Source organism: Rousettus aegyptiacus, unplaced genomic scaffold (assembly GCF_014176215.1).
Source record: "Rousettus aegyptiacus isolate mRouAeg1 unplaced genomic scaffold, mRouAeg1.p scaffold_m13_p_3, whole genome shotgun sequence".
Classification (NCBI taxonomy): Eukaryota; Metazoa; Chordata; class Mammalia; order Chiroptera; family Pteropodidae; genus Rousettus; species Rousettus aegyptiacus.
In genome coordinates this window covers 164,245,088-164,260,716 of record NW_023416306.1, presented here as the reverse complement: position 1 = coordinate 164,260,716, position 15,629 = coordinate 164,245,088, and the positions used below count along the sequence as shown (strand labels likewise).

At 44.6% G+C, this 15,629-nt stretch overlaps 1 protein-coding gene across 3 annotated transcripts in view; it reads left to right on the top strand.

The window, feature by feature from the left end:
* Window positions 1–15,629, top strand: part of TTC7B (tetratricopeptide repeat domain 7B) — a 213,307-nt gene that overhangs the window by 87,422 nt on the left and 110,256 nt on the right. For all 3 annotated transcript variants that reach the window (XM_036218147.1, XM_036218146.1, XM_036218148.1), the window contains 3 exons: window positions 782–954; window positions 5,420–5,483; window positions 9,215–9,352. In XM_036218147.1, coding sequence (XP_036074040.1) covers window positions 782–954; window positions 5,420–5,483; window positions 9,215–9,352 — 375 coding nt within the window. The remainder of the gene's footprint in view (window positions 1–781; window positions 955–5,419; window positions 5,484–9,214; window positions 9,353–15,629) is intronic.

The following is a 15,629-nucleotide window of genomic DNA, read 5'->3' as shown; positions in this document are numbered from 1 at the left end:
GTTTGGGAAAGGCATAGTAACCTGCATCTAACTGAGGAGGACGAGGTCCAGACATTTCTGGGTTTTCACAGTGAGAAAACAGATGCCTGTCCAGCTTTGAAAAAACGTCGTTCTTGGTCAGTAGCCATAGTCTCCACTTTGCCTTCTCTCTTGCATAAGCCCAGTAGGGACCTCTGGGCTGGAAGGCCCAAGGTGCACCGAGCACGGGGCTCTCGGGCGCTGAGTCCAGGGTGGGGCCTTGTAGGACTGGTCCCTGGTACTCTAAGAAGGAAGACATTCTCAAAAATCTATAATGGACATCAGCAGTGAAGAGATTTTTTTTTTTTATTTTTTTCAGGGATAACATCATCTAGGTTGAGTACTGGCTTTTTGCCAAGTTTGGGCTTTAGCAGGCATCGCTTGGGAGGTGATGAAAGTATTTTCGGTTCACCTATTATTTATAAGGGCTTCAAAAAAGAGCGTAATGGAAAGTTTCAGTTGTTTCAGGTCTAAAACATGTTTAATGTTCCAGCGTGCGCCAGAGGCAGGTGGCACATGCAGGCCATCGACTTGTTTAAAAAAAAAAAAAAATTGTTCAAATACCTTAGTGCTTCGTGCCTTCTTTTATGTTGTCAATTGATAGAATTTCATCAAAAAATTTTAATTATGAGTTTTGGGATAGTGCCTAGCACCAAGTGATGACTGAGAAATATTGATTCAATTTGTGAATGAGTGAACGCATAAATGAACGAATGATACAAAATAGAGTCATGGCTCTGCCTTTGCTCCTTTGCGTTCCCAGACAATAGCGAGGCAGTTGGCGGAGATCTTGCTGCGGGGTATGTGTGAACAGAGCTACTGGAACCCTCTGGAGGACCCACCATGCCAGTCACCTCTGGACGACCCTCTCCGGAAAGGAGCAAACACAAAAACCTACACCCTCACTCGGAAAGCCCGCGTCTACTCAGGAGAGAAGTATGGGAGCCGATGTCCTCATTTATAGCTTGGGGGCGGGAGGGACACTTGAGGAGAATTCAAGGATGAGTAGAAGTGCAAGGGCAGATTTCCTAGTCCTTCAGTTATCACCATCAGATTTTGACTTTCTTGTTTTGCGTATTCACCATTCTACTTCCGATTTATTAGTAAAGAGAGAAAAGCTGTTGAGTGATACTTGTCTTGGAGCCTCCTTATTACCAAGGCAGGATTATCTGATCAATCAATTCTATGGCACAAAAGACATTATCATCAATTCAACTATGCTGGTTGAGAGGTGGAAAAAGGAACCTATAGATAATGGGTACACCCCATTTTGGACAGTAGTCCCAAACTGCTCCGCTCCTTAATCTCCTATGAGAAATATGAGTACAATGCCGTCGTTAGGTGGCACAAATCCTTCCGGCTCCAGCAGACCACAGGGACCATTCGGACCAGTCGGTCGTAATAGAGCGCACCTGAAAAGCCAGCTCTGCCGGGCGGCTCCACTCCCCGTCACTACCACCTGCATGCGAAGTGGGACCTGAATGCTTGTTCTTTCCCCATCTTGAATTTTGAAAGGAAATAAAATGTTGACAATCTTAGATAGAAAAGAGGAGAAGGATCGCATGCCATGGGCCTCTTTGACTTCCTGTCTTCGAGGTCTTTCTGTGAAGAATTTTATTGGATGTTGTTTACCTATTTTTAAGTAAGCTTTTTATTGACACACACTTTGAAAAAATACACAAATAAGAAGATAAAAGTCAATGAATTTTTACCAAGCGAATGCATCCATATTATTAGCATCAGGATCAAGAAATAGACATTGCTAGAACTCTGAAAGCCCTCTTTGTACCCTCCACCAAGTTCCGCCCCCTTCCCAAGGGTTACTCTGTCCTGACTTCTGTCACGATAAATAGTCTGGCCAATTTTTGAAATTTATACAAATGGAACCATACATTAAGAACTTACCGTTCAATTTCTTTTGTCTAACAACATATTTGAGAGATTTACCCATAGTTTTGCATGCAGTAGTAGTTTGTCTTCATTGCTGCATAGTATTCCATTTTATTAATATACTCCAAAATACCAATCTACTGTTCTTGAAGGTTTTTGGTAAGGACGAGGATGCTGTTTAAAGTATAAAGATGAGGGATGGTAGAGGGTCAGACAGATTACTTGATGGAAACTGAAGCCATGTGAACAACCAGCTGTGTCACCGATTGCCACCCTCATCCCCAGTGTAGACGGCCAACCTGCAGCTCATCGCGGAGAGGCCTGTTCTCTCACCAGGGACCTAGAAGCCTGTGTAGGGTGATGTGGTTTGTGTGATTCACCCAGTTCATCCACAGCACAGCTCAGTGGACTGGGGCTCATCTAAGTGAAAGGTCTTTCTTTCTTTGTCATGAGGGGATTTGACCAAATGGATTGACAAAAAATGCAAGAACTGTGTAGAGGCTGGGGTTATCTTCAGATCAGATCAACTGACCCCTCCCTCATAATCAAGAGGCTCTCTTAATGCTCAGTTTAAATCCTTTTCCTGTCTTGGAACCCTCCTCCTTCCTCACAAACCCGAGACCACCGACAGCACTTTCTGCCTTGGTGTGTGTAACAGACGGTGCATCTTGGGGTGGGGATGGGGCTGGGAATGGCACCATCACCGGCTTTGATTTTTCAGCTCTCGTCTGGCCGGCTGTGGTTCAGAGGCTGTATTTCTCCAGGAATTCCCTAGCAGTATCAGAGCCAGGCTTATTAAAATTATAAAGACACCGTTGCTGGGCCTTGGAGTTGACGCTCTCATTTACAAATCAACTTTCTTGTGAGTTGGAGGTGCTCGAGGCCCTCCTTGCACCTAAATAGAGTCTGCTTTGATTCCTGGGTGGTGCCATTGACCTTCAGGCATCCAACTTGTCGTTAGTTGTAGCATAGCTAAAGATGACAGAAAGATGAAATGCATTTGGATAAAATCGGATGAATTCCTTTTATGCTATTGTTTCTACCACATACAGTGACTTTTTTACATATCTGGGCAAAATGCTAAGAAAGGGCTATTATTATCTGAGAGCCTTGGCAAGATCATGATCATTATAAATGAGGATTCTCACCCTTGATCTCTGTGTTGTCTGTACAATCAGATAATGAGTTGGTAAATTCATCTAAAGTAGGAAAAGGAGCAACTTGCCTAAATGGCAGCCAGCGAGCCAATAGTGGCCAGGATCAGAGGGCAGCCCTTCCGTGCCTAGCCCAGCGTCGCTGGCACTGCCACCTCCTCTGCCAGCCCGCCAGTCCAGCTCCGGGCAGCTTGAACTCACTGTCCTCACTGATCCCTATGTCCTCTTTGTCCCTTTTTATCCCCTACTCTGCCCTTCAGTCAATTTCCTTTGAATCTAGGGCCCCAGTATTCCAACTTGACAAGGCTAAGGTCTGAGCTCCCCATGATCTCCCCTGAGCAAGATCTTGGGCCCCAAGAGGAGAATGGCACAAAAGGAAAGCTCCAGCAATTTGGACCGTCCACCCTGAGCTCTGCACCTCCCCGAACAGGCAATAGGGGAGGGATGGCCGGAAGTGGGTCTAGAGAATCCATGATTGCTGAGAGGGGGCATTTCAGTGTGTAGTTTTCTTTTCAGCACGGCACGGCACGTGTCTTAAAACTACCCTTTCTCGCTTCCCTCCCCACTCCCCCCACTTCTTTCTGCTGGCCCTGGGAGCTTTGCAGTGCTCCTGAGTCCTCATCTTGTCTTCCTTGAAAGGAAGGGTAGAGGAAGTGGAATTAAAATCAGTTAATGTGCTACAGCGTTAGCAGCTCTGGTGGAAATAACACAACCTCACATTTAAGCAGACTGAATGGCTCAAATGAAATTTGGGGATTATCCATGGATTGCATTGGGTGGTGTTAAGGCACAATTAGTATGAGCTCTCTTTGCAATTAGTCTGGATCATGTAGAACTGGCTGCCATGAAAAAAAAATGGTTAGCATTACTGCTTTGTTGTAAGGTCCCAATTGCAGGTAAGCACAAGCCACGGATTCAGGAAATGATTGCTGAATGAACAGATGGATGGATAGATACACACACACACACACACACACACACACACACACACACGCACACAGTCACTCTTAATTCAAGGCCTGTAGGTTCTATTTCTGACTTTAAGGGCAAAGAAGTATTCCATCTTCTCAAAACCCACACCACCTCAAGCTACCTCTTAAAGGAAGTCGCTGGAAATTCCAAATCTTGCTCCTGGTTTGCAGGCCAGCCTTTTCACAAAACGTCAGCCCTGCAGGAGCAATAGGGACCATCCCTCAGGTGGTTTCCTTCCCTCTGGGAAGTCCGAGTTGTCGAGAAAGTGCCAGGCACTGTACTTTTTTCAGTCTTGCTTTTCATGGCCCTTTGATTCAATACAAAAGTTGCCAACACTTCAAAGAGAGCAAGTATGTCCAATGATTTGGAAAATATTGTTTTGCCATTTGGTGGGGAGGGGGCAAGGGAGGGAATCATCTCATCTCTTAAACAAAAGGATTATAATGTTACCTTTGGAAAGATGTAAATTTAGTCTTTATTTAGACATCTCCAAAACATTCAGGTTTTTTTTGTTTGTTTTGTTTTGTTTTTTATCAAGTTTGTTTTATTGCACTCCTCTTTCATGAAAAAAGGTGGAGTTTTGGCCCAATTGATGATAACACTCACAGTTCTACTAAGAGGGTCCTAGAGCTTCAGAACAGGAAACAAAATGCTACAAGTCATTAAAAATGTCCAAAGCGCACACACACACACACACAAATAGGATATAGAGAATGGACATTGGGGTTGCGTTTGCTTTTTGTTGTTCTCTATCCAGAGCAACATTAAGCTTAAAACCTTTTTATTTTAGTCCAAGATGTTAAGGTGCAGCCAAATTTCATCGAATAGATTAATAAGACAGCAAGCTCTTACATATCACCCCATAGTAAAACGTGTATTTAAGCAAGGTAACTCACTAAATTCTTACAGTATTCTAGAAATTATTTCAACTCTGAAATTGCTTCCAACTTATTTTACCTAAAGGACAGTGTAAGACATGCCAGTCAGCAAGAAAGAGGTGAGAAGAGTACTATTTACTAAAATGTCTGCAATTTACCCCTCCGTAATGGGTTTAGGAGAAAGCCGGTATTATTTAGATGATATCAGTTTGTAGCGATCTAAATTTCTGCCTCTATAATAGGCCTGTATGTTATTTGGGTTTTTAACTTGGTTTTTACAACTCGTCTTCATCCCGTGGCCTACGATTAACATGCGTAGTTAGTATGTATAAGTTCCATAGATTACCATAGAAATAAGCAAATTCATTCAAGTTTCCAGATAATACGTTATTTTTATGGGTTCTATATAAAAATCTAGAAGCTTTTAGCACATAGTTCTGCTCATAGTCAATGTATTTTGTGTTATTTTGAAATTGCCATATATCAAAGTTGACTTTCTTTATACAGCATTTTTTGTCCTCAAGAAAATACCGAAGAAGCCCTGTTATTATTGCTGATTAGTGAATCTATGGTAAGTAGAACGTGTTTTTTTTTTTTTTCTTTCCCCTTTTCCTGTAGTCCCTCTTTAGACATGGCTACTTCATCAGTGTGGTGACTCTTTTCCTTGGGAGAAGACTAGAGGGGATACCTGGGTGGGGAAAAGCAATAGAGGTTTAAAAGGCAGGATGTTTCTTAATTCTTGGACTGGGTAAAATGTTCCTTGATTGGCCTGGAGCATGGAACTTCTCCTCCTTAGCAATTAGCAAACCTCTGAGTCCATTCATGTGTCTACCGAGTCCTGTTCGAACACTAGCACAAGTGTGCACTACAGGTAAACTACAGCCAAAATGACCACGAAAGGGACTTTACACAGGGGAAGAAGCCCCCAAAGGGTAACCTTTACGAGCCTTCTCAATTCGCCTTGGTGAGAGGGAGGGCTGGGGTTTACATCACTTGTTACATACGCGAACCTCTCGGTTTTGCAGCAGGAGCCTGATGGACTTGCTTCATCCTCTTACACAGGTCCCTTCCCCAAGCTGCCACCTGTTCCCCGGGCATTGCACAGTCCCGGGCTGTGAGGGTTTACTCCTCTTCTCTGGCTCCGCTGTTTGTTCTGAGGGATGTTTTTGCCAGACTGTTAGGTTCCTTTGAAACATTTCTTAACGTTTGGCCAGGATATCAGATTTTAGGTCTAGAATGTCATTGCTCATCATTTATTGGGTTTCTCTTCTGCGTATGATTAAGCCCGATGGCCCTGGCTTGAACCTTCCAGGGGTAATATGTGTTACAGTAGTTAAAACCTTGGCAAGTCAGTGTGCGTGCTGAGCAAATTTCTGGAATTTGAAAGCACCTAGAGGTCCTCACACACATTCACTTATTTTACAGATGAGAAAACTAAGGCCCAAAGCAGGCAAAGTGGACGCATCACGCAGTGGTCTGCTGCTCTTTCTAGTAGATCAGCCTGCCTCCTCCCATCTCCCACCTCACCGGGCAGGCAGGTGGAGAAAGGAGGAGTAAAGGGAATCATAACCAAAGCAAGGGAAGGTGTTATCCTTCTTGCTCAAGCATACGGTTTAAACGGAGGTATGAAATACACTCAGGTGAGAGAGACTTAGAAATGCAGCAGAGTGTAGAAGGGATGAACTTGGTCAGGAAGGGGGGCTTTCTTGCCTCAATTGAAAGCTTCAAGTTTTCTTGTTCTGTGAAATGGCCCAGAGATGTTTACAAGAGCAAGAACGCTTGAGTTACTGCCTCTCTTTGTCTGGAAGCCCTGTGGCGTCGTTGGCCTTACTTCCTCTGAAGGAAAGAGGTCGCCCCGTTGGCTCACCCTTCCCTGACTGTCAGCTGGTAACTTTGGACGGTGTCATGTACATTCTCCACGCTGCCCTGGCACCCTCGGGGAAGGCATGTATGTAAACAGACTGGCCCTCGGTGGCATTCAGGATCTGTTTTTCATCGGAGCACATTGCATTGTGCACTGTCATCAATTCTGTGATGGTGGCCAGTGCATGTCGGCCTCCCAGCCAGCATTCCCGCGTTTTAAGCTGGACTCTTCACATAACTGGGCGGTTAGTTTCCTTTGGGCAAACCAGCCTGGCGCGTTATTTTGCAAGAGTTCTGAAAGTGTGCTTGAAAACACTGAGTTCCGTTGTCAGAGCACACGTTCTGTTTTGGAATTTGGAAAACCTGCCCGCATCTCTAAAATGCTTGTGTCTCGGGCATGGTGCCTCCACCTCTCCCGAATAACACTCAAAGTTGGGGTCCCTTTGACACAGTCAGATTTTGACTTTGTGGTGTTTAATTTCCCAAAAGTCTCTTCAGGGGCGGGTGACATCCATTGACGCTGTCAGCAAATATGAAAAACTGGGCCTCCAACCAAAATGGTGTGTTCTCCCTGTAAATCATGTAATTGTATAGGTAGAAATCTAAATTAAGTTGCCTTTGGAAGCCTTTTTCATGTTCCTCGACCTCTTGATTTTTCATTTTTCAGACAGAAAAATAAAAGGTGCTCAACTTCAGAACCAAAAAGAGAATTGCTGTGTTTTTTCGTTGTTTGGAAAAATTGTATTCTTCACTGGTTCTGATTTTACCTTAGAAGCATAAATTTGTCCTTAGTCTCTCCACCTACAAGAACTCATTTGGAATTGTACTGCTTTCTCACCTCAAATCAAATTAGTTCTCCACAGGAGAAAAGTTATCAGAACTGTATTTTCATAATTAACACTGATACATTATTCTGGGATATCTATTATTTGTGGATCTGTTGGAGCTTCTGTATTGAACCTTTTTAATCAAAAGACACTGGTAGATTTTCCCTAAAATTTTTTTAAAAGAATGTATTTGGCATTACTTGAAAAATTCTCTTAAATAGTATTTTATTGGTCTCAGTATGGAACATTTATATCAAATCAATAAAACGAGACCGCTTATAACAAGCCCTATTTCCCTTAGAGCTTCTTTTGTTGGCTTAAAAGCCACTCCTAATAAGAAAAACTTAGAATAAAATCTTCAAAAGCAGGCTTATTTCCATAAGAGATGACTCACTTTGTAGGAAGTGGCCTGTCTTACATATTCTTATTTGTCTTTGACATTTAAGAGCAAGGAGTTTTAAAGTAAGCACTGATGGGTGGCTAAATGCCTTGGACTCATGTAAAAAGAAAGTATGTTTTCTCATTAGCGAGAGAGATGGTGTGCACGTAGCATTTCCGAATGTCAGGCGGGAAGACAAACGTCCTCCTGCCTGAACAAGTGACCCTGATACCTCATGTAACCACTTCCACAGGTAAAGCTGCGAGTTCCTTCCCATGCACCTAGGGACGGATAGATCTGGAGGCCTCTGTTAATGATCAAGGGAAAAAAAGATAGGTGAAATCTAACTTTACCGTTTCTGAACCCCTTGTTAGAAAGAAAAGGAAAATGAGCTAGTGGTTCGAGTCTCTAATGCATGGGATATGTCTGGAGGACTCGGTAGAGAAATTACATTTCAAAAATAATGAAAACAAGTCTCTGTAAAGAGCATTTGATTTCTAGATAGATGAGACTAATAAGCTCTGAATATGCTGGCTGTATTTCTGTGCTGAGCCATGGCGATGTGAAAGAGGCAAGGTGTTCTCCTGAGTCCTCTGCAGTAATATCTTTCAAACAAAAATCCATTCGCTTCTTGCTGTCTCTGATACGCCTGTTTTGTGCTTTTCTAAACAAGACCGAATTAGTCTTTGTAGCCTGTTCCAATGAAGATGTCCGTTAGGGATTTGAATGTTGCTTTGGTGATGGAGGAAAAGTATGATACGTCTCTGTAGGACTGATGGAACTCGGTGACACCATTCGGCGATGGGAAGCGCGGGCCTGGGAGTTTTCTCCCACTCTTAATGGCGAGCAGAAGCAGCATCTGCCAGTGAGATGCAGCAGGGCCTCTGCCGACGGAAGGTTCTGCCGCCCCAGAGCGCAGCCAAGCCTCAGCACAGCAACGAGGCTGTATGGGAACCCGAGCCCAGGAGAAATCATGCTGCTTTGCGCTGACTCCTGACAGGAACGTGTGTGTGCCATGTAGGGGTTTGGAGAATAACATGTGCCATGTGCTGGGGCGCTCTGGGGATATTGAACAGTCAGAGGTGACAGGCCCCTTACTCATTCCTGCCCTTTTCTCCAGACCCTCAGCAAGCTGTTAGGGGCAGCAGGGCCAAGATGGCTTCTCTCCACAAAGTGAGAGCTGCGCGCATGGGCTGGCTCACCATCTGCTTCTCTCTTCTGGGTTGTTTTCAGGCCAACAGGGATGCCGTGCTGAGCCGGATACCTGAGCACAAGAGCGACCGCCTCATCAGCCTGCAGAGTGCGTCTGTGGCCTATGATCTGCTGACTGTTGCTCTTGGAAGAAGAGGCCAGTATGAGATGCTGTCGGAGGTACAGCCCCTGAGTCTGGATGCCTCCAGGTGGTGGGTGGTTCTGGGGGCGTAAGCGCTGGGAAAAGCTGTCGGACCCGGTCCTGGCCTCCACCTCTGTCACTGGCAGCCACATGACCTTGGGCCCATTATTTAACTTTGGTTTCATCCTCTATAAAATGGAAACGGGGCTAAATGATTAGAAGGTACAATTCTTTGGCGGTCACTTCCCACAAGGGGTCCATAAACCTTACTGGCTGTGATTTTTGTGTGAGGGAAGGCAATCGCTTCTCAAGCAATTTTTCTTTCAGTACAGTTTCCACCATAACCCCAAATCTGCCATCTGTGCTATTAATTACCTTATAAAACAGGTTTTATTTAAAGTATCAATGTGTAACTCCTGGTAAAACAGCAACTTCGGGTACACGGTATTCACCAGTGAACTGACATACATAGGCTCTCGCATGAAGTGGAACAGCGTCTTCACTCGGGGTCTTTCGCTTGAGCAGAAGGGAGCCTCGTTGACTCCAGATCTTGTGCCAGGTGCTGGCATCTCACTCCCTCAGCTTCTAAGAAACAGTTAGGATGGAAGCGCGACTGTTTCACAGTTTCAGAAGAAGCCGGTTCACCTCGGGCTGTGGTTATCCAGTACTGAGTTGCTGCCCAGAGTACCACAGTCCACGGTGGTAGGGGCTGAATAAGTAACGAGATCATTTTATCTTGTCTTCAGTGGAATAAAAAGAAAGAAAACAAACTCATTTTGTTAAAACGAACTTTTCCACGTATTTATCTTGCCTTTTCTAAATTTATACACATTGCAACAGCCTCTGGGCACAAGGACATGGAATAAAATACAGTAACAGATTGGCTGAAATCAGATAAGCACCCGGCTCACCCTCAGCCTGCATTACATCGCCACATCAGGCAGGGGCCTGGGAGAGCAGATGAGCCTGCGCGGCTCGAGTCTTTTTTTAGTCTTTGGTTTGGTGTCTATACAGGGCAATGGTTACTCAGTCTTTGAAAAAAGCCCCTCACATGCCGGCTAGATAAAGCAGTGTGTCCAGATGTTCCTGTCACACGCGGTACACCCCCCGGGACTCTGCCCAGGCTTGGGATTGGCCCAGATTTGTCACCGCTCTGGGTGCTTTCCTTTCCTGGGACCCTCTTCCCATGCCTAGCTTAGTTCCTGTCTACCCTGTCCAGCCTGTCTGTGAGGACAGAGCCACCCAGCCCGTGGTTGAGTTCTTTGAAGGTAAACTTTGTTCCTCCAGACAAACCATGAGGCATCTCTCTGGGTCCAAGGCTGAGTGTGGTTGGCACGTCTGCTTCTTCCCATCGTGTAGCCACGTAGCCTTGCCCCAGCATGAAATTGGCCTATGTCTGAAACAGGTGCGAGGAGCTTGAGGCGGCCGCTCGGTTACAGGCTGGATGACCCCGGCCCACGGACTTCTCGTCGTGCCGTGAATGACTCCGGGGGGACGGCTGTCACCTTAGCAGCATTCCTCGGCACGCAGCAGCTCCCTGGCAGGTGCCTGCCCCTGGCGTGGAATGCCAGGACCTTGTTTTCACCCAGATGACTTTCGTCTTGATGTCACATTTAGCTTCCATCTTTGGCGATGACCTGACGCGCCCAAGTCACCGGGTAGTCTGCTTGGTTGTTGGAGCCTTTGCAATTAGAATTTCACTGCACCAATCACGTTTAAACAAAGGTGACAGTCCCCGAGGTTGCCTCGGAGGCACTAGAGTGGAAAGGTGGCAGACAGGGAAATTTGTCACCATTTATCACTCGGAGGCTTTTGAATTTTGTGCTATGTCTGTGTTTTATCTATTAAAAATGTAGATCAGTCGATAAAACAGAGAACATTTGTGTCTTTAGCACACATATTTGCAGTCCTCTGTTCTGCACCAGGGGCTGTGATTAAGGCGAAGGTACGGCGGTGAGTCAGGCGCGGTCCCTGCCGGTGCACGGCTCCCGGTCTAGAGGGAGGCGGCCAGGCATCGGGCAGTTGCGGCAGGTGTGGCAGGCGCTGGGAAGCACTCCCTGCAGGGTCCACGTCCCATAACAAAGGACTCCAGTGTTCAGCGTTAGCCTTTTTTTGCTATTCCTATTTAGTTTTGCAGTGGGCACTTCGCCCAGCACACCTTTGTTGGCCGTGGTGTCTCAGACCTTCTAAATGAAACAGATGTCACAGGTGGAAAGCGAAGGTGCCCGGCGCCTCAAGGGAGCGGTTCCGTCTTCAGACAGCTCAGCCACTGAAGACTGGGGCTCGGTCCACCCTTGGCCCAGCGCGGCCCCTCACCCCCTTGAGTATCTGTGGATTGTTCTCATCACCTGTGCTCCTGTCATTGACACCTTTGGCGGGGTGCGTGACATTGTGTGAGCCCGGGCTTTTAAGAACTGTGTTTGTGGGGGAGCAGATCCCCTTTTACATGAAAACTGTGCTGTCTCTCCATTTACAGTTGTTCAAGATGGAAGTCTCCTCTCCCGTCTCAGGATTGGCTGCCTTTGTGTATGCCCACATAGCGCCTTCCTTTTTTTCAGGGGCCCTGTTCAGCCAGCTACTGGGCAAAGGAAATGCAAACCAAAGGTTTATTACATCCTCTTTCTGACAGGTTTAAATATAAGCACAGTGTTTACCATATCTCCAGCGCTATGAGTTTTCGTGTTTTTTAAAGACTAATTGTGAGCTCTGCTGAAAGGTTTGTGTAGGAAGGAACACTTCTTTATTTTTTTCCCCCTTCGATTTAAACAGCAGCACTAGTTGGCATGACAACCCGTGCTATTAAAAGGGAAGCAACAAGCTCCGCTTCCTCTGTTTTCAGAATGAACCCAAGCTGCTAAAGAGGTTTCTTTTTTCCTTGAATTTGACTATTAATGGCTCCATTTTGACAGAATGTAATGGGGTCCTTTTCGAAGGATGTATGTGTCCTCTCTACATAGACATGGCAGCTCTAAAGACGGGACATCTTCGCATCCCTAACCCAGACACTTACTTCGTCAGGGAGCATTGGGAAAAACACTCGAGCGTCTGACAAGTCTCCTTGACAGGCCTGCCATGCGTTAGTGTACATTAGAATGTGGTCCTTCACTCAGCCCCGCTGGTACCGCACAAACCCAGCCTCCTTGACCTGGGTCCCTACAAGACGTCCGTGTGTCCTGGCGCGCATAGACCCGCAGACTTCTGAGAAATCAGGACAGAGTGCTTGGTTTATGGTGCTCAATGAAAACCTGCCGAGTAAACCAGTGCTTCAAAGCCGATGCACATTTTTATCCCTCCCGCTTTTCCTTGGGTTTTGCTTAATCTGTCCCTGAATGTGCAATGACTATGTCTTGCCCAGGGAGACCCAAAAGTCAAAGGTCACCTAGCTGGGAAATAGGCAACAGAGGAAGAGGTGGGCCCAGCTTGGGGCACGGCACCTTTGGACCCCAACTCTGGTCTGGCTCCGGGGGGTCAGCCCGGTAGGGACCAGCTATGTAATTTTGGTATGACAGGCCTGCCCCAAAGGATCTCAGCCACCGACGTGGCCACTGGTGCCTGCATCTCCACCGTTATGGAAGCCTTTTTTCAATTAAGCATCATTGTTCTCTTCTTATGGCCTTCAGTGGAAAAAAAAATTTTAGCTTAAATTTTTTTTTTCAGTATGCCATTTTAACCTTTTTAATGTACATAATTCAGTGGCATTACTTGCATTCATGATTTTGTGTAACCATCATGACTATTTCCAAATTTTCTGTCCCCCACACAGGAATTCTTTCTTCATTAAGCGTTAAGTCCTCACCTCCTCGTCCCCCCATAATCTGGTCATCTCTGATCTACTCTCTGTCTCTATGTGTTTGCCTGTTCTGGGTACATCATACTGTGGGATCATGCAATACTTGTTTTCTCGTGCCTGGCTTATTTCACTTAGCCTAAGGTTTTCAAGGTTCAGTCATGTGGTGATAATATATCTGATCCATGTGTCTGACTTCATTCCTTTTGTGGCCGAATAATATTCCATTATATGTACGTGCGTATGTGTGTGTGTACATGCCACACTTTGTTCATTTATCTATTGATGGACATGTGAATTATTCCTACCTTTTAGCCGTTGTGAGTAATGCTGCAATGAACATATATCTGACTTTCTGTTTTCATTTTTTTGGGGCGTATATATCCAAGAGTGGAATTGCTGGGTCTTGTGCTAATTCTATGCTTAGCTTTTCGAAGAACTACCAAACTCTTTTTCACAGCGGCTGTACCATTTTACATTCTCAGCAACAAGGCACAAGGGTTCCATTTGTTTCCGCTGTAATAACCACCCCAGTTAAGTGCGAAGTCATATCTCATCGTGGATTCGATTTGCATGTCCCTAATAACTCATGATGTTGAACATCTTTCCATGTGTTTATTGGCCATTTGTGGATCTTATTTGGAGAAATAGCTATTCAAGACCTGCGCTCAGTTTTAAATTGGGTTGTTTGTGTTTTTGTTGTTGAGTTATAGAAAGTCTTCGTTTATTATGGATAATAAACCCTCAACAGATTTTCAAATATTTTCTCCTATTCTGTCATTTGTTTTTTCATTTTCTTGATAATGTCCTCCGATGCACAAGTTTTTATTTCCGATGAAATGTAACGTATCAGTTTTTTCTTCTGTTGCTCATGGTTTTGGTGTCACATCCAAGAATCTATTGCCAAATTCGAGGTCATGGAAATTTACTTCAATGTTTTTCTGTAAGAATTTTATGATTTTCACGCTTCTGTTTAGGTTGTCGATCCATTTTGAGTTAATTTTTATATACGGTATGAGGTAGGGGTCCAACTTCATTCTTTCACATGTGGATACCCACTCGCCTAACGACAGTTGCCGAGAGACTGTTCTTTCCCTGTTGGACGGACTTGGCCCCCTTGTCTAAAGTCAGTTGGCCATAGATATGTGGGTTCAGTTCTAAGATCTCAGTTCTGTTTCATTGCCCTATATATTTATCCTTATGCCAATTCCACACTGTTTTGATCACTGTAGCTTTGTTGTAAGCCTTGAAATCCAGAAGTGTGAGTCCTCTAACTTTGCTCTTTTTCAAGATTGTTTCACTTATTCTGGATGCCTTGCAATTCAATTTGAATTTGAGAATTTGCCTTTCCATTTCTGCAAAAAAGACTGTTGGAATGTTGACAGAGGTTGTGTCACATCTGTAAATCACTTTGAATAATACTGCAGTCTTAATAGTATCGCCTGTTTTGATATCAGATCTGAGTTTGAATTTCAATTCTGCTACTTTATAGGCTAAGTATGAACTTGAACAGATTCCTTTACCTCTCTAAACCTGTCCCCTTATGTGGAAAATACAGGTGATAATAGGACCTACTTCCACAGGTTATTGCGATGACTAAGGAGATAGCGTATGCAAAGTGCACGTTACTGTTCTTATTGGTTGAGTTGATAATCTGCTTCTTAATGTAAAAATCCCCCCCTGTAATAACCCAGGCAGATGATTCTTGACCCTTAGAAGGGTCTGTCATCCCATAGTGAAAAAACTCAGCCTTGGAGTCAGGCCTATCTGAGTTCAAATCCTGCTCTGCCTTTCCTAGCTGTGTGACTTCAGGAGAGGTATTTAGCCACTCTGGGCTTCTACCTCAGAGATTGTTATGAAGCTCAGCGAGAGGTTTAAAAGAGCCAGCACAGCTCTTGGTACATATTATATCATACATACCACTGCATTCCTCTTTGATTATTAGAAAGTCTTGAGATGAAATTTGTCTCCTTGTAACTTTCACCTTATTCCATGTCTTTAGAATAATAGGGCCATTCAGTGCTGCCTCAGTGACATAAAGGAACCCATTCTTTTAGTCTGGGGGTTGACAAACATTTCTGTAAAGAGCCAGATGCTAAATATTTTAGGCTATGAGAATCAATAAGAAAAAACAAAGATATTGTGTAAGTATAAATTTCCACAAAATTTTTATTGATTAAATTAGAATATAATATAACTTTTTGTGATATAGGTGCATTAAATGAGAAGAATGAGGTTATTTGGGGGGTAACATTTTGTTTAATTCGAATTCAGAATTAGTAATTCTTCTCATCAAGTCGATGGCAGGTGTTCCTCTCCAAACGATGCTTAGCTTTCGGACTCCATGGAAACTGGAAGCAGGTCAGATTGGGTCCACAGGCCATAGTTTATCTGATATGGCGTCATCTCCAGATGCATTTTGCTGCTTACTTCGTTGTGCTTTCCCGTTTCTCTGCGTCCCCCCTCCTTAAAGGATACCTGAAAGAAGGGACCCTGACACTCGACCTGTATTTATTCCTTCGTTCAAG